The 24518-nt window shown below is 36.4% G+C and overlaps 4 protein-coding genes across 4 annotated transcripts; 3 read left to right on the plus strand and 1 right to left on the minus strand.

Moving 5' to 3' along the window:
* Positions 1-7965: 7965 nt before the first annotated feature.
* Positions 7966-11068, minus strand: LOC128162571 (E3 ubiquitin-protein ligase TRIM71-like). The gene is made up of 2 exons (XM_052825819.1): positions 10958-11068; positions 7966-10693 (listed from the first exon to the last, which is right to left on the minus strand). Exon 2 carries the CDS (start codon positions 10655-10657, stop codon positions 8939-8941), a length of 1719 nt encoding a protein of 572 aa, XP_052681779.1. The 5' UTR covers positions 10658-10693; positions 10958-11068; the 3' UTR covers positions 7966-8938.
* A 978-nt stretch (positions 11069-12046) lies between these two features.
* Positions 12047-14931, plus strand: LOC128162611 (zinc finger protein 354A-like). The gene is made up of 2 exons (XM_052825846.1): positions 12047-12183; positions 14241-14931. The coding sequence occupies exon 2, from the start codon at positions 14370-14372 to the stop codon at positions 14814-14816; it is 447 nt and encodes a 148-aa protein (XP_052681806.1). The 5' UTR covers positions 12047-12183; positions 14241-14369; the 3' UTR covers positions 14817-14931.
* Positions 14903-15376, plus strand: LOC128163195 (zinc finger protein 22-like). The gene has a single exon (XM_052826724.1). It carries the CDS (start codon positions 14903-14905, stop codon positions 15374-15376), a length of 474 nt encoding a protein of 157 aa, XP_052682684.1.
* Positions 15377-15698: 322 nt separating this feature from the next.
* On the plus strand, positions 15699-16172 carry LOC128163196 (zinc finger protein 22-like). Its single transcript, XM_052826725.1, has one exon. It carries the CDS (start codon positions 15699-15701, stop codon positions 16170-16172), a length of 474 nt encoding a protein of 157 aa, XP_052682685.1.
* Positions 16173-24518: the final 8346 nt, after the last annotated feature.

The following is a 24518-nucleotide window of genomic DNA, read 5'->3' on the forward strand; positions in this document are numbered from 1 at the left end:
TTACAGTGTGATAATCTTTGCTTCCTTTGTCAGATATATACATGTGAAGTATTTTCATAATTTTCATTTTGATTCATGAGATCCGTATTTTGAAAAATGGCGTAAAAGATTTTTCTTTTCCCACCATTTTTGCATTTTAGCGTTAAACGGCTTTTTACAAGCAGTTTCATCGGGCGATTGCTTGAAAAATAGTATTATCATAATTATATAGTTCTTTGACAAAAAGAAACCTAATACAGGCACGTAGCTTCAATTTGATTTCCAAAAAAGTGGGGGGGGGCAACTCCATGTTAATTCACTTTTTTATATGTAAATTTTTAAAAATTTGTTCCTGCGAGAAAAAGTGGGGGGGGGGGGGGGGGGGGGGGCACTGCTCCCCCCCTGCCCCCCCCCCCCGATGCTACGTGCCTGTAATACATGACTGTGTATATATTACCGTGGAACGAACCGTATTGGGGGGGGGGGGGGGGTGGCGTCGATCTTTCAATATATGTAGGACACAGACCACAATTATTTTTCCCTCTTATTCCTTTATCCAAAAATAAATCATATAAAAAATTCCACCGGCTCAAATGAGTTCAAATACAACATACCTATAGAATGACACTAGTCCAACAACATATCCAAACTTCAGGAAAATCAATCGATAGGGGACTGAGATATGGCCCCTAAAATAACCCCTACCATGAAAAATTCACTTTCACTTTGGAATTTGTGAAAACCTGGCCTGGCCTGCCCCCCCCCCCCCCCCCCCACACTTTTTCTCGCAGCAAGATATTTTTAAAATTTACATATAAAAAAAATGAATCATAATGGAGTTGCCCCCCCCCCCCCCACTTTTTTGGAAGTAAGTAAAAAATTAATATGAAGATAAGGAAAGGAGGAGTCAAATTGAAGTTACTCCCCCCCCACGGATGAGGAATTTCAGGATTTGGAGGGGAAAAAAATTTTGGGTAGGGAAGAATTTTTTTTTTTGGAAGTATAGTTTAGTCTACCCCCGCCCCCCCCCCACCCCACGGATTAGGATATTGATGATTTTTGGAAACTGTAAATTTTCTTTCTTTTTTTCTGGTTGTCAAGATTTTTTGGATGGGTCTGGCCCCCTCACTTTCAAAAACGATGCTACGTGCCTGTTTAGGACCGACAACATTTGAAATAAAAAAAATTGAAGTGCGTGCCATTTTTTTTCTGATGTTACCAGCTCGTAAATAATTTCAAATTAATGTTATAACGGTCTTTTTGTGATCCAACCTTTATAGAGTAATGTCTTGAAATAAACAGTGAAATTGAAGTTAAAGGCCGGTGTACTTCGCTTGAAACCTCGTCATTTTTAACTTGTTATGACGCATGGAATAAATAGCTACGCTATATACTGAAATTCCAAGGTCTTGTTTAAATTATTCTACCTCTTATATGTTTTTAAATTAATGTTAACGGTCTTTTTGTGGGCCCGTATTTTCAGGTTAATGTCTTCTTTCTAATTCACGAATTATCTCTAAAGTAGTTTTACTAAAATCGTTTCAAATAAATACAACTTTTTTTCAAGCTGTTGAAAAGTGATCCCGAGTACTAGTATAAGTTTCAGGAATTCTCTCTCTTCAATTTTAAGTTTTGCTTGATAACATTAATGATTTATGATAAAGAGTACATGTAAGAACTCAGTATCCTGTTATCAAACGGTGTAAATAAAACTAAGATGACGACCATTTGATTCTGAACTGCTGAATGGGGGGGGGTAGTATTTATATAGACAAGCATTTACTTCCATTTATTCTTGGGTCTAAATTCTGAATAAATAAGTTAACAAGAGACATTCACAGAGAATTCAGTGTCCTTTCTGTCAGATTTTGTTCCTACATGTAGCTAGTATATTATATTATTTTGTTCCTACATGTAGCTAGTAGATTATTCAAATGTACCAGAACGGAATACATATACACTGTACTGGTCCTTAAAAAAAATAACAAATCTAATTTGAACAGCCCCTGTTTTACGTACTTTTGCTCAGTCTCAGAGGAATAAATAATTATAAATTCTCTCGTGTTTCTAGAGCTATGGCGATAATGTTTTTAATGAGTTCTGTGAATTCGAATTAGACTATTTAAATGAACATTGCATTCAAACACACATATGATTGAATAACATTTTCGTTCATTTAAAGTTCGACTATAGAAATAACATTCTTGTGTAGATAAGTGATATTTGGCCCATACGTTGAAAGTTACATGTATATCACAATATCTTGGTTTTATCGCAATAACAAATTTAAACCTGTACGTATTACTTTGATTATCATCTAAAATTTATCAACATAAATAACTTTAATTGATTGTAAAATCTCTCTCTCTCTCTCTCTCTCTCTCTCTCTCTCTCTCTCTCTCTCTCTCTGTTCGGCACTTTCAAATGGAGACCATAATACGCATTTGATGTTTTGACAATGCGCCGTTATAATTACTTAAACTTGGACAATTAATGGCTTCTATGACTGTCACCACAACCAGCTAACTGTTGTTTTAAGAATTTAAGGATGAAAGATTTGGGGATATTGTTTGCAAAATAATAGCGATTGGTATAATCATTTATTTCTAAAAGTATTGAACAGGAAAAAAACCCGATAATTGTAAATCAACATCATATCTATTTCGAAAGTAGAATTGTTCATAAAAAAGAGGGGGGGGGGTGGGGATTTTAATTAGGTTCACATAATAAATAATATAATAATCATAGTGCTTACAGCTATTGCACCACAATCGTTATTGCATTACATTAATGAGTAAACTTAATCAGATAGAACATACAACACTATATAAATAGTGCCTGTTTGAGAGGGTAACAGTTGAAATTGACACCCCTCAAAAACCATTGTCAAGCGTTTAAGATATACTACATTTTTATAGGAATGACTTGAATTTTACAGCGTACCTTACGCGCTTAATTTACGCGCATGTAACAATTCATTATGTTAAACCCGTTGCCAAGTAAGTTGCTAACGCTGATGGTAATAGAACCGATTAATAACTGCGTCTTAACCAATCAGATTTCAGTATTTAAAATGAAAGTATAATAAATAAATGAAGATGGTTCACCCCTACCCACCCCGCACGTAAAGCGGTTTTTTTAACCTATAACTCTAAAATAAATATTGCTTACCAAAAACTTATTATTGCCAAAATAATAAAATTCCTTATCCATGGGGGGGGGGGGGAGGGTACCTATAACTGCTGTTTTCAATATTACTTCAAATATTTCCTTATTTTCATTTCAATTCGGAAATGCCGGGTCTTACCGATCCCCGATGATATATGCCTGGATAGTTAGGTCTTAAACTTTGCCCCCCCCCAAAAAAAAAGAGGGGGCGCTAAGCCCCCTACCCCCCCCCCCCCGGTTCCGACGCCTCTGTAACAAATAATAGTAGTTAATGAACATGTACGTGCATGGTGTTTGAACTACCTTTGAATAAAAAAAAAAACCAACATCCTGGTAAATTAAAACATTGATAACACAGACTATCATTTTTTTTTAAATGACATTAATGTATTGCATTTCAATTTTTTTAATTTGGGGTCCTTTCTTGGAATTTTAGCAACCTAATATATACATGTAGTCAAATAATCAAAATGCGTTGATATTATTATTTTCAATACAATTCATTTTTTTCATTCGGGCCTGCAAATGTAGCCTTAAATTTAAATTATGATACACAACATGCAGGCACCTGACGTTATAAAATTTTCTCAGGTGGCCGTGTTACACATATCTTTAGTGAATGTGCGTGTGTTATGTACACTTTTATCTTGATCAGAGTGTGTAATAGAGTCATTCTTTTCGAATAATTTGAGTGGCTCTGAAAAGAGCCGCTTTGCATAATTCATGGGACTGGTTGATAGGACGGTAGCTGTGAAATCATTGGACCATGACATGTCTTTCTTCCTCCTCTTCTTCTGAATCACGCCCGACTTGTTGCATCTCCTGAGCTTTGATCATGGCGTATTCGTAGTAAACATTGCGAAGACCCTCGATTGCCGCCAGGCGCAGACGTAGAGAGTACCGGAAGGAACGACGACCGGAAGCATGCGCCATTCGGTATCGTCTGCTGGCGGAGGAAAGTTTCTCGTTGAGCATCACAATCTGGAGGCAGGCTTTCTTGAAGTAAATTTCAGAGTGGTCTAATCTCTTGGCTAATTGCATCACGTTGGCGGAAGATATTCTGCTTTTGTTGTCAACTCTCTGTGGAATAATATGTTTTTTGTGTCGACAGTATTTATAAAGATTTTGTCGGGGTTCCTTTGATAAGGCTTCCTCTTATGAGCGATCTGAAATACCGCGACAAATGGCGCCGATGTCGGCATTGCGTTCCGTATCAAAGCCGCTATCTTATCTGTCTCGGAAACACTTTAAAAAAAGGTTTTTAACAATGTCACAATGCACCGCCACAATCTTGAGATAAATTCTGATTTTTAGGGTAAAAAATGTAAAGCAAGTTCTTAGTGTATTTTCATTCAGGATATGACCGAAAAAAGTTATTTCAAAGTGAAACCATAAAAAGTATTATTTTTAAGAACAAAAATTAAAACAAGGACTGAAGATATGGCCTAAAATTTGAAACCATCGAAATAATTTAAATTTTGCAAGCTAGATCCGTAAAAATTGTCAAGTGTTATATAGAACCATTTTTCTTAAATTGGATTCTGTATAAGACTATGAATTATACTTTTGATATTACATGTAATTTACATAAGTAGTTCCATTGATTTCTATATAAGTTTTAAGTTTGAAAATATATTTCATACTTGTTGTTAAAACAACTTGTTTTACAATTATGCAACAAGAAAGTTCTAATTCTGTTGTTATAAAAGCAAAATTTTAAGAATAAATTTTTCATTTTATTTGTTATATTTCCATAGAAAATCAGTAACAGACGTAAAAAGTCCCTAATAAACTTTATCGATTTTCCTAAGAAATAGAAAAAAATACTAATGTATTTTATCATGTATAAACTTGTTTTTTTTTAGCGATACTGCTTAAGTTTATGTATTTTTTTTCATTTTCCACATGTTTACTCAGTAAAATAAACACTGAATGTTGAAGGGGACTACTTTACATTGATAAAATATCGATAGATTTTTTAAAATGCTTAGTAGTTCTAATACAAATGTAGTTACATTCAATTACGGTCTTCATATATTCCACGGGAGAAACTTTTTTTTTGGGGGGGGGGGTGTGGGTTAGGGGCAGTTCGGTTTTTTCTTTCAAAACATTGTACCTTGTCTACGGCAAATCTTATTCTAGGTCTGTTCCCGTTCTGTAACGTTTACGCTATATATGTACGCGTATAGCTTGCTTTATATTTCATATTTTGGAAAGAAAGATAAATGATGGGGGACCTTAAAAAATATCAATCCACCTGTAATCAAATTCAATGATGTACTGGTAATTGAACTGTATATCTTTAACCGCCCCCCCCCCCACCTATCAAACCCAGTTACAACCGAGTTAATCACCTGGGCAGAACACCCCAACCCTCCTCTGTGTAACATTGATGTTTGGGACTTCTTTTTTTTTAGTCACCCCAAATTAAATATTTCCGTTGTACCCTACAAATTACCAAAAACATACTGCGTCTAAAATCATTATAAATGTAACTTTTAGTAGTCATGGGCATGCGCGGATCTAGATGAGTCGAAGCCCCCCCCCCTCCCCTGAAAAATTCAACCTTATATTTAATTCACAAAGTAAAATATCGACGTAAACCAGGCCTAGGATCCTTCTCCAAACAAAGTACCCCCCCCCCTCCTCGCCCTGGGAAATTATCTGAATCCGCACATGATTTCATATTGCATGGGGCGGCGAATTTGATAGAAAATAATAATAATATTATATTGTAGCATAGGCGTCGGAACCGGGGGCCTAGCCCCCCCCCCCCCCCACTTTTTTTTTGCAAAGTTAGACCTAACCATTATGGACATAGGATCATAGAGGGTTTAGCCCCCCCCCCCCCCCCCACTTTTTCTCGCAGTTAAGATAATTGTTCTTAAATTTACCTTGAAAGATTGAGAAGTTGGAGTCATAGGCATAATAGCCCCCCCCCCCACCCCCCCACGGATTAGGAATTTCATGATTTGGGGGGGGGGGAAATGGGTAGGTAAGATTTTTTTTTATTTTGGAAGTATAGATATTCTCCCCTCCCCCTCCCCCCCCCCCCCCCCCCCACGGATTAGGATTTCCATGATTTTGGGAATTTTTTTTTTCCTCAATATTTCTGAGGATTAGTCTAGCCCCCCCCCCCACTTTCAATTTGCTTCCGATGCCAGTGTGTAGTAGATAAATACTTAAATAGAACAGCGCTTTGTACTATAATTAATATGCTCATATATTGTAATATTCTCCTGAACGTAGCCTAGTCACGGTAGAATTATTCTCTCTATAGCCTAAGGGGGTTAAGGGTGAGGGACCGCATTCTTTGCGAGTGGAGGGGGGGGGGGTTACATTTCAAGTCGGGTTCGTAATACTGAGACCAGTCGTCTGGATGTTGATGGTGGCAATTTTTTCTTAGTATGCGAAGATGATCTTCATTTGTTTCTACTTTCTTGAAGGGGTTGTAATGGTCGAATGTGAAGGTACACACAGCACTCTTGAGTCCCGTTCTTGTTGGAAGCCTCTGCCTTTCCATGCCGGTCACAGCCTCTGCTCCTGATGACTCCGAAAGACATTTCAGCTGTTTTGCCCAATTGATTGAAGTAGTCTGTGGGAAGCTTTCTCTCAGTCTGCTCTACTGCATTACAGTATGTAAAAGCACAGGAATGACAATATCCATGTTGTTTAAATGATAAAGTTGCCTCCCTTTGACTAGATGACCATCTAGTAGATCTTTTAATAATTATGTAATTTTTAAACTTTAAATACATACTGCATGGCTTATAAATCATTACAATTATTTTGATACAAGTTAAATGCATGGATTTTAATCTATGTTTCATAATCCCAGATTACACATAGTGAATTAAATGTAGTTATTAATAAATGGTCTTAATTTTGCAAAAGTAATTGAGCATAATTTTTTTTTAATAATGTCAGTTTACAAAATGAAGGTGCCCACTACCAAGAAGATAATGGTGCCCCCAGTCACTAGACTATTTCTTCCTCTCTGATGCTGACGGTGGATTGTTGACCATGCAGTTCCGTCATTTCAGGAGACAATTAAAATTTTGTATGCACAAGGTATAATTCACAAAGCTTGCATTAATGCAGCCTTGTTGTGCGGCAGAGAATTTGGTTTAAAGCCATAGGAATGCCCTTTCTCAAATATTTGCATGCATGATTCAAATAGAGCGTGAAAATTATCTCCCAATTATATCAACAGCAGGGGTTTAGAGAAATGGAAATATTAGTAAATTATTTGTTTAATCATCATCCTTCCATATTCCATTTAATTCATTAGAATATATTCTTGCTAATTAGTGTACTCAATCCAGAATTAACAATTTTGCATCTTAAATTGACATTTAATGATCAGTCATTTTAGCATCTCTACCTGAAATTTGGGTAAAATCCAGCCTTTTTTAAAAGCTTATGTATCTTAAAACAAGCACTTTTTTTTTCATATTTCACATGTATTTTACTTGCTACAGTCATCAAATAGCAGTCAAATCATCTCAGATATCGCTGTCAGCCCACACTCATTACTGCACTCGCAGAGAGGGAGAGAGAGAGAGCCTCATACCTCACTGCTCCAATGACCACAGATAGGCAGTATAACTGCTGCTTCAACGAAGACAAATTGGTACCGGTATTTATATGTACAAACTTTGTACTTTTATTTGATATATAATATAATTCCTCTCCCTCTTTTAAATTAAATTACTTGTTAGCATGACAATTGGATAATTGCTGACCCTGCAGGCGCCACAGTTTTGACGCCATCATGTGGTTGATGTCAAATTTAAAAGGCTAGTTGCTGAAAACAATACATTGATTTCTTTGTTTAAAGTTTTATTTAAAAACATTAATTATCATAAAGCATTCATAAACAATATCATGTATATCTATGTCAATATACTCATTGTCTAAATACATTTTTAGAAATCTTGTAAGCAGTTCTGGAAAATCTTTCAGATAAAAACACCAAGGGACAAAATATATTCCACACAAGGATTTTATGAAGTTAGAACAGAAGATACAAGATTAGCAGGAAATCAAACATCTACTCTAATTCTGAAGGTTTAAAGGTAAGTCACAACAATCGTCTCATTGGATATGAATTCTGATTGGGTTGATATACAGGTATCACTCCTCTATATAAGTAATGGGCCTCAGTCCCTTTGTGGCCTCGCTCCATTGCTGGTAAAGAATTGAGTGCTACCTGTCTGTTAACCCATTATGTGTAATTAAAACATGTCACACAGAGTTTGCTGATAACTACATGTAACAAATACAGTCCATTCATTCTAATGTAACAAACACAGATTATAGACACAGTCAAAACAGTCACTTTATATACATGTAATAGAAAAAGGAGTTTGTCTATATGTAATATACATGTACATAGAATCACTTGATATATACATGTGATACATAAACACAGTTTGTTTACATACAGTATATAAACAATGTCAGTTGTTTTGAGATGTAATATCGATATTAAAGAACAATTTGTTTACATACAAACATATGATATATAAACAAATAAAGATTGAAGAAATGGAATGATTGACTCATGACAACCTAACACAGATACAGTTGAACAGTCTGTTTACATCTTGTAGACACGGTCAGTGTATGTGTGATACATTAAATTATCCACACACAGCGTGTTTACATCTGATACACACCGTATGATGACATACAGTAATGTGTATAGTTTGTTTACATTATATCTACACACAGTATGTAATATATACTTATACGCTTTGTTTACATATAATTGGTAGAGTTAATTGATTTACATGTAATATTGGATTTTCTTCACTTTACCTGTGTCATACTCAGCCACAAAGAGGTTGTCTCTGGTGTCCACACACAAACCCCATGGAGCCTGTAAATGACAGTTGTCAATGTAGCGGAGGAACTGTCCGTCCTGATCCAGGATGTGGATACGGTGGTTGTACTGGTCTGCTGTCAGGATCCGACCCTGGCTGTCTGTTGTGATGCCGTATGGATAGAATGATTTCTCGGTAGTAGAGGGATGACCAGTGTAGGTAAACCGGAGTTTCCCGGCCTGATTGACCACCACTACTGCACGGGCGTCACGGTCTGACATACAGATATCTAGGTTCCTGTTCTCACTGATGTATTTAGTGTTAAATAATCCACCAGTTGAATAGAGAAGTTGTCCTTTGTCATCGTATTGAATACTTTGTTTTTCTGTGGAGCCAGAGTAACGCACAATTTTTGTTTGTTTATGATCATCGTCATCACTGTCACTCTCATCACTATCATCTTTATCATCACTGACCATGACAACCAGGAGGTCACCAGAGGAGGTACTACAGACACCGTAAGGTATCCACCCCTGTAGTCCGATCACTGTCTGTATCTGTGTATTCTTCACTATGTTCACAGTTAATTCATCGTAATCAGTATAAACTAGATCCCCACTCCTTGTCACTGCTATGTCGTATGGATACTTCCCTGACTTGGTTTGGTTGGACTTCACTAGTTCCCCTTGGAGGTTGTAGAGGTTCATCATGCTGTCCTTACCACATGTCCATATCTCTGTATCATTCACACACATCACACCATATATTCCATACCTATACTCTGTGTCTATAGCTGTGATGACCCGGGGTACATCCATCAGTGACCGGTCTGGGGGAGAGGACTCGGCTCCCTGGGGCGGCATGCTGTAGTCTTGTTCCTGTGTTGTAAAAGATAATGCTGACAGAGAACCAAACTGTTCAATCAGCTGATCTGTGTGGATTTCCTGAGGCCTAAACTTTGGTAAGGACACTTTGAGTTTAGGAGGCAATCTTCTGAATTCAGCGTTCCTGGATTTGTACTCAGAGACAAGGCTGACATTTTTGGAGTTCAATAACTTCTTCAGTTCAGCAATGGTCTGTGTGATTTCAGAAATGGCACGTGTGATTTCATCTTCCTGTTTATTTAGGATGGGCAGGTGTTTGGATTCCATTTCCTCCACGTTAGATTTCAGGTTTGTGATAGTGGTGTCTATTTCTCTGTGCCAGACTTCTCCTTGTTTGTCGATTGCTGTTGACAATTTCTGGGAGTTTTGACTCAGATCAGCTTTCTGCGCTTGGATGTTGGATGCAATCTTTTTGTATTTAAGATAAATGGATTTTTCTAATTCTTGCAAATCTTTTTGTAAAATTTCTGTTTTGTTTTCAAACCTTTGGAACATGTCGACTTGTTTATGTCCTAAATGTTTTCCAGATGATATACACTCTGCACAAATAGGAATGTCACATTGTTCACAGTGGAGTTCACATTGTTTGGTGGGGTGTTTCCTACATTTAGGATTGTTCAAAGTGGTTAGATCTTGTTTAAGTGACACCACTTCATGAACTTTAGAGGAATCAGAGAAATGTTCCTCCACACAGTCTTTACACAGATGTGTATGACAAACTTCACAGTACATTGGGGCCACAGATTCCTGACACAGGGTGCAGCGTACAACATCATGGGCGCTGTTCCACGGATCCATGTTTAGAGAACCTTTGTAACTATAGGGGAACTAAGCCTGGAAATTAAATGCAGTATGTATATATATATATGATGCATACATGTATTATCTTGGTTTGATTAATATGTAAAATTACATGTAAGATTCAGATATATTTCATTTTATACATGAAATCTACATTTGTGTAGAGTCGAACATGTACAAGTATTTATTATTTTTTATGGCTGATTACAAAAAAGAATGAATTCAAACATAAAAAAATATTTGTCCAAACGATTTTCGACTATTAAGAAAACACATTAAGTGAAATATAAAACTTACCTAACGTTACCCCATTGGTAAATTTCAGGTCTTCACGATCCAACATGGCGGGCGTCAGGTGTTTATTCTTTCTGGTCGGTTGCTACCTGTGCAAGATCACGTGAATGAATTTAATGCCAGGTAGTAATTTGTGCTTGTGTATGTGTTGGTTCAAAATCCAGGTCACCCATTGTTGGGATGTTTAAATAGTTCTGACAATTTTATCATTATAAGGTACAGGGGTTTTATTTTTATTATGAGAAAAATATATAACGTCTGGTGCCTGTGTGCTGAACATATTCAAATCAGCTTTAAAATGTAGGCTATTTTTAGTTTTAAAGAAAGAGCATTTTGTTTTTTATGACTAGAATTCCCCTATTTCTCTATAAAAGCTGGTGTGGTGTAATGTTGCACACATTCCTTTGGGAATGAAGAGTGGGTTCAAATCCCATCATCAGCATACAAATGTAGAGACTGATACAAATGCATGTTAAATGTGTAATGGTTGAATAATTAATGTAGAAAAAAATACAGTTATTAAAGGTTGCATGGTCATGAATTTTTTAATCTACATGTAGCAGTACGATCATGCGTCCCAATTATCACTGTACAATTATTTGGGGGGGGGGGGGGGGGCTAAACTTATCAGAAATCTAGAAAACAGAAGTTATGTCTAACTTGCAACAAAAATGGAAAAAATTGATCAACATTATGCAAATTTGCATTACCCATATTAAAAAAAGCATTTATAAAATCATGATAATTTGATTACAGAAAACAGATTATTTTTTAAATTAAATACAGTTGCAATTTTGTCTAATTATCTGTTCCAGAAAACTAAAATTAATTTTCAATAATGCCAGAATTGATGATTTTACTTTAGGTATGGTAGAGCGCAGAAATTTAGATTCTGAAACACAGTAATTATAAAGAAATAAAAACAACGGTAAGACTTCAGCAAGACTTTCATTAGAAATTGTTATGTCAGCGATATGTCATGTGGGCCTCTGGTTTCCGGAACTTTTGAATCCACTCGGTAGGATTTTATTCTACAAAATCCAAAGATGGCGACTTACATTGAAAACATGCGAAAACATTTTCAGCAAAACAAGAGAATACGAGAGCACACGGCGCACGACTCCAAAGTTCACTCCGTGGCGTGGAGCTGTGACGGACGGCGCCTGGCCTCGGGGTCCTTTGACAAAACTGTCAGCGTTTTCCAGCTAGACAATGACAGAGACCGAATGGTAGGCTGCTGGAGTGTTGCACTGTAAAACAGAAATTTATAGGTGTCAAAACATGGCTGAGACAAACTAATTCTCGAATTCCCCTTTAAATTTGGGGCGTTTCCGCACGCGAAAGAAGTTGATTTTTTTTTATCATATGAAAAACAGTGTGTAAGATGTCTATCCCAGTTTTTTGCTGCGTGTTGTTTCCCGGGGGGGGGGGGGGGAGGGAAGGTGGGGATGAAAAGCCCCGGGCTTGATTTTCAAGTACATGTGTAACTTCGAAGTAAACAAAGTCTCACGCCTTGCTGGATGCACGTGTGTATTTTGCTAGAAAATTGTAAATGAAGTGTTGTTTAAAAAGATGTCGAGAGGATTTTTTTCCAGAAGTTCGTTTTGAATGTTTAATCTGTATCTAAAGTTGTGCAGATGATTATGATTTATACAATTCGCCGTACAAATTACAAATTGATCGTTCACTAATTGAAAAGTATCTTAAATTTCCTTGATCATAGCATAATTTGCAAAAAAATACATATGTTATGAGTTAAATTTGGCCTCCATAATTCACCATTTTTTTTTTGTGTTTCCGGTACAATAAAATGTTATGTTATATTTTAGAAGAGCTAATGTATAATCTATTTGTCACCTATTTATTTGATTTATTTGCACTCACTGGCAGTATATGATGTCAGAAATGACGCTATTTCTATAATTAAATCAAGATCAGTCAAAAATTGACATTTTTCTTATCTTTTTATGAATGGGGAATATAAAGCGCATGCTTGAACAAGGACTTTTTTTTGCCACCTATTAGCCTTGTGTCCTTTACAAAAATTTAGATTACATGACATTACCGACAATAAAATTAGCACCACCAATAAGGACCACTGTACAACTCGATCGACACTCGGCTGTACTATAACCCGATCAACACTCGGGTGGTAGCCCTCAATTTGGTAAAAGTAACCGAGGAAAGTCCAATCAGCGTTTCAACATTTATTAAGGACCTGACAGTAATTTTGATACAGATCGGGTGATATCGGGACGGCTGTCCGATTCCGACTATTGTACAAAAGAATTTCAACAGTATATAAAACAAAAATTATGTAACATGTGTAAAACGATAAATGAATAATAGCTCAGACTATGACACCTGAGTTAATCCATAAGTAAATTACCTAGCCAATTAATTCCCTTTGAAGTATATAATGCCTGTAAATGCTTTTAGCAAAATAAAGATGACAGGTGAGGAAATTCAATTATCTAAAACTCTAAGACATTTGACGTTTTTACTATCATGAATTTAGATAAACGAGTAAATGAGATTAACCATCATTTGAACCTAACAAAAGCTTTTTCCGAACAATATAGCCATATTCAAACCCTGAGAAAGTATTTTGATTAAAATCGCGCTAAAATTTATAAGAAAAACAAAATAAACAGAAGTAAAATCTTCGACACGATAACCTGTCCTTTACAAAAATTTAGATTATGGATAATCAAAATTTGTACATGACACTTGGCTAGATTCATCTCTGATTTAAATATTTTGTTTGTTCAAGCATGCGCTCTATGTTTCCGGAAAGAAAAACTACTTGAAAACAAGCTGTTTTATGCTGAAAATGCAAACAATGGTGGGGAAAGGTTGTCTTTATGATTTTATATTTTAAATTGTGGGCAGTTGAATCAAAATGAACATTATGTAAAAACATCACATATATATCTGTACAAAGAAAACAAAGAATTTCAATAAAATGATGATGTTCATTTCAGGGGGCCATTTTATGTCCTTATCATATATAGTCCTTTATATGATATTAGATTTTATTGAATTGTAATAATTTAATTCATTACATCTTACCTTCAAAATACCATGACAGAATTTATTTAAAAATTAATGGAAGACCAAATGTAACATTTTATAACTTATGAGCTTATGATATAAGAAGTCAAAATCAGGACAAATCCTATATGTGAATACATGAAAATATCATATCCACAAAATGGTTTTTGAATTACAAGTACTGAAAAGATATAATAATAATAATAATATAAATCATCTGCTTCATTAACAGAAGTCTGGAACGTCATGAATGAAACTACCTATAATTGTCATCACATAGCAACCATTCAGACAGCCTGTACCAAGCTTCAATAACTTCTAAGTTCCCTGCATCACCGTCGACAACTTGGCTTCTGATTTCATGGATGAGGAGTTTGACAGTGGATACTACAGCTTCAGTGACAATGCCTCCATCAATTCCAGTGGCTCCATTTCTCCTTACTCTAGTGCCATGGACCAACTGCAACAGAAGTTTCTTGAGGATTCCAGCCTGAAAAATGAGTGTTCTAACTTTGATGATCTGTGTGTGTACGAGTCCATCATGGATAGTTGTTCAAAACCCTGTGATGTTTTAGAGGCCAGGAACGTGTCGTCTGCTGTCATTGTGTCATCTGCCGTCAAGTTTAAGCACTCCAAACACCAGTGTCCTGTGTGCGGGAAGACCTACAGAGGAAACACCAACTTGAACTATCACATGGCTACCCACACCGGCATCCGGCCTCACAAATGTTCCATCTGCAGCAAGGCCTTTACCCAGAAGTCCACTCTGCGCACACACTTCCGGATTCACACAGGCGAGAAACCGTAAAAGTGCCGGACCTGCACCCGTGCATTTGCGGACTACTCCACCTGCATGAAGCATGAGCGGACCCACAGCGGGGAGAAGCCATACGCATGCCCAGAGTGTGGAAAGTGTTTTGCCCAATCCGGAAATATGCTCCGACATCGGCAGACACACAGGAAAAACTGAAATTCCACAGGAACGTGTCATCTCCTGTCATTGTGTCATCTGCCGTCAAGTTTAAGCACTCCAAACACCAGTGTCCTGTGTGCGGGAAGACCTACAGAGGAAACACCAACTTGAACTATCACATGGCTACCGACACCGGCATCCGGCCTCACAAATGTTCCACCTGCGGCAAGGCCTTTACCCAGAAGTCCACTCTGCGCACACACTTCCGGATTCACACAGGCGAGAAACCGAAAAAGTGCCGGACCTGCACCCGTGCATTTGCGGACTACTCCACCTGCATGAAGCATGAGCGGACCCACAGCGGGGAGAAGCCATACGCATGCCCAGAGTGTGGAAAGTGTTTTGCCCAATCCGGAAATATGCTCCGACATCGGCAGACACACAGGAAAAACTGAAATTCCACAGGAACGTGTCATCTCCTGTCATTGTGTCATCTGCCGTCAAGTTTAAGCACTCCAAACACCAGTGTCCTGTGTGCGGGAAGACCTACAGAGGAAACACCAACTTGAACTATCACATGGCTACCCACACCGGCATCCGGCCTCACAAATGTTCCATCTGCAGCAAGGCCTTTACCCAGAAGTCCACTCTGCGCACACACTTCCGGATTCACACAGGCGAGAAACCGTAAAAGTGCCGGACCTGCACCCGTGCATTTGCGGACTACTCCACCTGCATGAAGCATGAGCGGACCCACAGCGGGGAGAAGCCATACGCATGCCCAGAGTGTGGAAAGTGTTTTGCCCAATCCGGAAATATGCTCCGACATCGGCAGACACACAGGAAAAACTGAAATTCCACAGGAACGTGTCATCTCCTGTCATTGTGTCATCTGCCGTCAAGTTTAAGCACTCCAAACACCAGTGTCCTGTGTGCGGGAAGACCTACAGAGGAAACACCAACTTGAACTATCACATGGCTACCGACACCGGCATCCGGCCTCACAAATGTTCCATCTGCGGCAAGGCCTTTACCCAGAAGTCCACTCTGCGCACACACTTCCGGATTCACACAGGCGAGAAACCGAAAAAGTGCCGGACCTGCACCCGTGCATTTGCGGACTACTCCACCTGCATGAAGCATGAGCGGACCCACAGCGGGGAGAAGCCATACGCATGCCCAGAGTGTGGAAAGTGTTTTGCCCAATCCGGAAATATGCTCCGACATCGGCAGACACACAGGAAAAACTGAAATTCCACAAAAAGTGCTTATACATTATAGAATACATTCAAGAAAGTGCCAATATTTACATTCTGAATCCCTTGTGTTGTTTTTTAGAGAGTTTGTTATTACTGCATGAAATCAGTATTATTTATTTTTCAATGTATATGTATTGCATGTTTTATGTATTTTAACATGTGGAATGTTCATGTAAATGTACATGTATATAGTACATTGTACTTGTAATTGTTTTTGACTGTTATGTATTTTGTAAAAAAAAAACCCAACAAAAACGTCATTTCAAGATTTTCAAATGGATATTTATTTTTTCAAAAGAAATTGAGACCTAAATATGTACATTTTCAATACCAATGAACATTTTAAAAGTAAAAATTATGAAAAATTTTAAAAAAAAAGTCCATTATTAGAATGAAACAAAAATTCATTTGAATGTGACATTTTTCCATACAGATCTCCCTTCTGCCAAGAATTATCCCCAGACCCTCTACAAGTTCACTGCACACTGAGGGGTTCTTATACCATTGTACTTTTGTGCAGTCAATCTTCGAGTTATCCGCCCTTTAATGTATAGTAAAATATTATGCGGTCTTCTAAGTTGATCTTTAAAAAAACTTTAAAGAACTATTAGTGATAAGGGCCTTTAATGGCATTAGAAAATGAACATCATCAATTAACAATATGTTAATCTTGCTTTCTTTGTCAGATAAACATGTGAAATGTTTTCATGATTTTCATTTTGATTTATAGGCCAACAATTTTGAAAAAATGACGTGAAAAATGTTGTTTTCCCACCAATTTTGCAATTTAGCGTAAAACCGCTTGATTCGGGAGGGGGGGGGGGAGGGGGGTGTCGATCTTTCAATATATGTAAATGTTTCTGTTTCCAGTTGGGGGGGGGGGGGTGCGTATGTTTTTCAAAATGTACATGTAAAAGTCACTTGAATCTATTTTAAAATCAATTATGGTACTACTCTGGTGTTTCTACCACGTCTGTTATGTGTTTTTAACGTATTTAGTGCGTTGGCAGCCAGCAGACCCAAACTATAGGACTGTCGTGTATTACAGCAGATACCTGCATGTAAGCGGGTATGACAATTCTATTGAGTTTTGAAATATTCTAAGACTTTTAACATGACGTAATATTTACATTGAGTGTATAGTTTCCCTTCCGATTGAATTGAAAATCTGCAACGTTCAGTATTTCTTGTGAATACACATAGCCTATTCATGCGCCATGCGCACAAATTTAAACGTCATCACGTATTTTTAGAATATTTATTATTGTAATGTTAATTGAAATATTCAAAATTACATGAACAATTTGACATGTACCAAAGGAAAATGATCGTTTAATAATATATAACGCGCGTTATATTCAATTTGTCTGCACCGCTTGGTGTGTTATAGGACCGACAACATCCAAAAATTTAAGTGCATGCCGTTTTTTCAGACGTTACTTGCTCCTATATGTTTTCAAATTAATGTTTACGGTCTTTTTGTGGGCTCCGTCTTTTGAGGTTAATGTCCTCTTCCTAAATCACAAATTATCTCATTAATAATTCCACTGAAATAGTTTTAAGTAAATACAATTTTTAAGCTGTTAAAAATGATCCCGAGTATAAGTTTTAGGAATCCTCCCTCTCCAATTTTCAATTTTGTCTGATTATATATATAATGATTTATGATAAATAGTTAGAACTCATTTTTCTCTTATTAAACGGTGTAAAAAAGTAGGATGACGACCATTAAATTCTGAGTGGGTGGGTGGGTGGGGGGGGATAATAGTAAAAGTGCCTAAAGATTATTCAAATGTGTAACATCACGGAAACAAATACTGGCCCTTAAAATAATAACAAATCTAATTTGAAAAGCCTTGTTTTACGTACATTTGCTCAGTCTCAGAGGAATGAATAATGGTAAATTTGTGTCTAGAGCTATGGCGATAATGTTTTTATCGAGTTCTATGGATTCGAATTAGACTATTAAAATGAGCATTGCTTTTATAACACACATATGATCGAATAACATTTCCGTTCATTTAAAATTGGGCTATAGAAATAACTTGCCTGTGTAGATAAGTGATAGTTGGCACATCCGTTGAAAGTTACATGTATCTCACAATATCTTGGTTTTATCAAAATAATAAATAAAAACCTGTACGTGTTACTTTGATTAGCATCTATAATTTATCAAAATTAATAACTTTAAATTGATTGTAAAATATCTCTCTCTCTCTCTCTCTCTCTCTCTCTCTCTCTCTCTCTCTCTCTCTCTCTCTCTCTCTGTTCGGCACTTTCAAATGGAAACCATAATACGCATTTGATGTTTTGACAATGTGCCGTTATAAATACTTAAACTTGGACAGTGGCTTCAATGACTCTCACCACAAGCAGCTGATTGTTGTTTTAGGAATTTAAGGATTATAAAGATTTTGGAATATTGTTTACATAATAATAGCGGTAGTTGTAATCATGAGCATGTATTTCTAAAAGTATTGAACTGAATAAAAAAAATATAATTATAAATTAACATACATGTAATATCTATTTCCAAAGTGATATTGTTCATACAATAGTTGGGGGAGGGAGGGGGTGTAATTAAGTTCACTTAATAATTACGGTATATCACAATAATCCTAGTGCTTATAGTTGTTGTAAGACAATTGTTATTTCATAACATTTATGAGTCAACTTTATCAGATAGAACAAACAACACTATATAAATAGTGCCTCTTTGGGAGGGTAACAGTTGTAATTGACACCCCTCAATAACCATTGTCAAGCCACGCGAAGCGGAGGTTGACAATGGGTTTTAGGCGTTTCAATTTCAACTGTTACTCTCCCAAACAGGCACTATTCATTTTATTATACTGAATGTTTTGATATAAAAAAAAAATATTTTTGGTAAATTAAGATGGTTCACCCCTACCAACCCCGCACGACGAGCTAAAATTCCAACTGGCATTGACATCCACATCTATCAAAACATTCACATTTTGGGCAATTCAGTAACATATGAGAATCATTTGATGGCACAAGGTTAAAACTTGACTATGTATGATCGCATAAATTAAGAAAAGTCAATTAAATTATTGTTAATTTACATGTACACCAGTACGTGAGGTAAACGAAAGAGGATCAAGAACCGAATCTTCTTGAAATGAAGTTTGGGTCTGACATCATGATGACTATTTCGTTTAAGGTTTCAACCGATCGATAAACGGGACGTGTAGTCCTGTCCGTTTTTACAGAGCTATGAATTACAATCAATTTCCGTAAGAAATATAGGGAATCATACGTGGTGGATGTAAAAACATATTGCAATATAGTTTTGCTTTAACACAGTGGCGTCAGAAGAAAATTGAAGGGGGGGGCTTGACTAATCATCAGAAATCTTGACAAGGCAAAAAAAAGGCTGATTCCCTAAATGATAAAATTCCTAATCCGTGGTGGTGGTGGTGGGGGGGGGGGTGGTGGGGTAAGCGTACTATACCTATTACTCCAAAAAAAAATAATCTTAAACACCTACCAAAAACTTAATATTACCAAAATCATAAAATTCCTAATCCGTAGTGGGTGGGGGTGGAGGATTTTCAATATAACTCTTAATATTTCTTTATTTTCATTTCAATTCGGAAATGTCGGGGCTGACCCATTCTCGATGCTATGTGCCTTTTGGTTAGGTTTAATTTTGTAAGAAAAAAAAGGGGGGCAGCCCCCCCCCCCCCCCGGTTCCGACGCCTATGTAACACATAATAGTAAATAATGAACATGTATGTGCATGGTGTTTGAACTTAATTTGAAATACATGTACATTTAATGAAAAAAAAAACCCACTTTTATTTGAAACCTGCTGGAATTAGAACATTGATAACACAGACTATCATAAGGTACCTATTTATATTTTTTTTTCAGCACAGTTTGGGTTCTAATAAACTTGGCATTTTAATGCTGTGGGTTTTTTTTTTCAAATGGCATTAATGCGTTGCATTTCAAGTTTTTATTTTTGGGTCCTTTCTTGGAATATTTAGCAACTTAATAATTATATACATGTAGTTATATAATCAAAATGCGTTGATATTATTTTTATCAATACAATTCATTTTTTTCATTCGGGTGTGCAAATGTAACCTCAAAGAATATTGGGGAATAAGATGGCGAAACTGCCCATTTGGTTTAATCGTAAAATACAATTTCAAATTTAACATTTTTTTAAATTAAATATATGTGATATGTTATAATATAAGTTTACAAAAGGGTAATTTCTAACTATATTCAATTTGAAATATTTCAAAAAACGATAAGAAAAAAATAATAAATCCCTAAGTTTTGGTGGTATCGAACTCCCAACCTAAAAAGACAAGTTCTATAAAGCTCTAACCACTGAGCCATTTCATTCACAACAAAGTGCGTTGTTTAAATGCTATATGAGACGTAAGCCACACATTTACGGACTTGTATTAATTTTTTAAAATGTTCAATTGTTGGGTTACAAAATTACATTTTTAAAGTAAAATGGGTCATCTCTCTACATTTTTGTTGATTAAAATTGGTTGAAATTCCATTAAAACGCATATATATAGCTTATGACAAAAATATGGAGCTTACGCGTAGACCCACTCTAGAGAAGTTATAAAAATGACACTATTTGGAGGTTTTGACACGCATACGCCAGTTTAAATCAATCTATTGCAAGTATCTAAAATATTTAAGGGTTACAAACCGATGTTACGTTAAATATACATTGTTTTTACTTATTTTTTTTTTAAAAAAGTATCAGATTAAATGATATTTTAATTTGCAGTATCTACTAGTAATCATTCCTCGTATGGGCATTTAACAAGCCATATTCACCCATCTTCTTTAAACTATTATACACAACATGCAAGCACCTGCCGTTATAGAATTTTCTCCTTATAACAAAAACCCTATATCTAATAATAAACAAGTGTATTAATATACTCTGTCCCGAGTTTTTGCTTCCACCACTTTTCGATTGATATTTCAATAATAATAAATACCTTTGTGCTCAAACTATGTTCATCCATTAATATGAAAAATGTCCTGATTATCTGTTTTGAAACGCCCCCTCTATCGCTTCAGGTTTCAATACACACCCCAAAATAGAAAGTCTACGGGGATTTTGCATTGCATCAGCCATTAATAGGTCCGGATGATAACGTTGAAAATTTGCACGAGGTGTCCCGAGTACTTCCGAATGGAGAAAAGATGTAAACATTTCCAATTATAAATCTCCATAAAAAATTTGTTTTCGTTTCTGTGAAATTTTATGAGTGAACAGGGATAATTTGTCAATGAAGATATCTTGGGATATTTTCTATTTCATTGATTTCAACTGTACTTCTTTCACAGGTATGTGTATTTTTTATTAAAAATCATCAAAAAGTGATGGAAGCAATAACTTAGGAAAGACTATAGATATGGGGTATTTATTAGGAGAAAACTTTTATAACGTCAGATGGCTGTGTTACACATATCTTTAGTGAATGTGTACACTTTTACCTTGTTCAGAGTGTGTAATAGAGACATTCTTTTCGAATAATTTATGTGGCTCTGAAAAGAGCCGTTTCTTATTTATGGCAAATGTTGATAGGACGGTAGCTGTGAAATCATTGGACCATGACATCTCCATCCTCTTCCTCTTCTTCTGAGTCACGCCTGACTTGTTGCATCTCCTGAGCTTTGATCATGGCGTACTCGTAGTAAACGTTGCGTAGACCCTCGATTGCCGCCAGGCGCAGACGTAGAGAGTACCGGAAAGAACGTCGACCGGAGGCGTGCGCCATTCGGTATCGTCTGCTGGCGGAGGAAAGTTTTTCGTTGAGCATCACAATCTGGAGGCAGGCTTTCCTAAAGTAAATCTCGGAGTGGTCCAATCTCTTGGCTAACTGCATCACGTTGGCGGAAGACATTCTGCTATTGTTGTCAACTCTCTGGGGAATAATATGGTTTTTTGTGTCGATACGGTTTTTATAAGGATTTTGTCGGGGTTCCTTTGATAAGGCTTCCTCTTATGAGCGGTCTGAAATACCGCGACAAATGGCGCCGATGTCGGCATTGCGTTCCGTATCAAAGCCGCTATCTTATCTGTCTCGGAAACACTTTCAAAAAGGGTTTTTAACAATGTCACAATGAACCGCCACAATCTTGAGATAAATTCTGATTTTAGGGTAAAAAAGGTAGAGCAAGTTCTCAATGTATATTCATTCAGGATATGACCGAACAAGTTATTTCCAAGTGAAACCATATAAAGTATTATTTTAAAGAACAAAAATTAAAACAAGGACTGAAGATATGGCCTAAAAATTGAAACCATCGAAATAATTTAAATTTTGCAAGCTAGATCTGTAAAAATTAATTGTCAAGTGTTATATAGAACCAATTTTTTTGAATTGGATTCTGTTTAAGACTTTGAATTATACTTTTAATATTACATGTAATTTACATAAGTAGTTCCATTGATTTCTATATAGGTTTTAAGTTTGAAACTATATTTCATACTTGTTGTTAAAACAACTTGTTTTACAATTATGCAACAAGAAATTTCTAATTCTGTTGTTATAAAAGCAAAATTTTAAGAATAAATTTTTCATTTTATTTGTTATATTTCCATAGAAAATCAGTAACAGACATAAAAAGTCCCTAATAAACTTAATCGATTTTCCTAAGAAATAGAAAAAAATACTAATGTATTTTATCATGTATAAAACTGTTTTTTTTAGCGATACTGCTTAAGTTTATGTATTTTTTTTTTCATTTTCCTTATGTTTACTCAGTAAAATAAACACTGAATGTTGAAGGGGACTACTTTACATTGATAAAATATCGATAGTTTTTTAAAAATGCTTAGTAGTTCTAATACAAATGTAGTTACATTCAATTACGGTCTTCAAATATTCCACGGGAGAAACTTTTTTTTTGGGGGGGGGGGGGAGGTAAGGGGCAGTTCGGTGTTTTTTTTCTTCAAAACATTGTACCTTGTCTACGGCAAATCTTATTCTAGGCCTGTTCCCGTTCTGTAACGTTTACGCTATATATATACGCGTATAGCTTGCTTTATATTTCATATTTTGGAAAGAAAGATAAATAATGGGGGACCTTAAAAAATATCAATCCACCCGTAATAAATTTCAATGACGTACTGGTAATTGAACTGTATATCTTTACCCCCCCCCCATCAAACTCAGTTACAACCGAGTTAATCATCTGGGCAGAACACCCAAACCTCCTCTGTGTAACATTGATGTTCGGGACTTTTGGTTTTTTTTAATCACCCCAAATTAAATATTTCCGTTGTACCCTACAAATTACCTAAAACATACTACGTCTAAAATCAATATAATTGTAAGTTTTAGTAGTCAGGGCATGCGCGGATCTAGATGAGAGTCGAAGCCCCCCCCCCCCGAAAAATTCAACCTTATTAAATTCACAAAGTAAAATATCGACGAACCAGGCCTAGGATCCTTCTCCAAACAAAGTACCACCCCCCCCCTCCCCGCCCTGGGAAATTATCTGAACCCGCACATGATAGGATTCTCATTCCAGGGCCGTCGGAAGGCATTTCATATTGCATGGGGCGGCGAATTTGATAGAAAATAAGGTGGGGCGGGGAGTGAACCGGGGAGTGAACCGGATTTGACTTAAAATGATGATATCCTACGATATGTACCTTATATAAAATTATAATATAATTAACATATTATATTGTAGTAGATAAATACTAAAATATTAGTATTAATTGTAGTAGATAAATACTTAAAATATAACAGCGCTTTGTACTATGATTAATATGCTCATACATTGTAATATTCTCCTGAACGTAGCCTAGTCACGGTAGAATTGCCTAAGGGGGTTAAGGGTGAGGGACCGCATTCGGGAGGGGGAGGGGGTACATTTCAAGTCGGGTTCGTAATACAGACACCAGTCGTCTGGATGCTGGTGGTAATTTTTTCTTAGTATGCAAAGATGATATGCATTTGTTTCTACTTCCTTGAAGGGGTTGTAATGGTCGAATGTGAAGGTACACACAGCACTCTTGAGTCCCGTTCTTGTTGGAAGCCTCTGCCTTTCCATGCAGGTCTCTGCTCCTGATGACTCCGAAATACATTTCAGCTGTTTTGCAAAATTGATTGAAGTAGTTTGTGGGAAGTTTTCTCTCAGTCTGCTCTACTGCAGTACAGTATGTAAAAACTGTTCACTTAACACAGGAATGACAATATCCATGTTGTTTAAATGATGAAGTTGCCTCCCTTTGACTAGATGCCAATTAACATCTAGTACCGGGTAGATCTTTTAATAATGATGTAATTTTTAAATTTTACATACATACTGGCTT

The sequence above is a fragment of the Crassostrea angulata genome, chromosome 9 (assembly GCF_025612915.1).
Source record: "Crassostrea angulata isolate pt1a10 chromosome 9, ASM2561291v2, whole genome shotgun sequence".
Taxonomy (NCBI): Eukaryota; Metazoa; Mollusca; class Bivalvia; order Ostreida; family Ostreidae; genus Magallana; species Magallana angulata.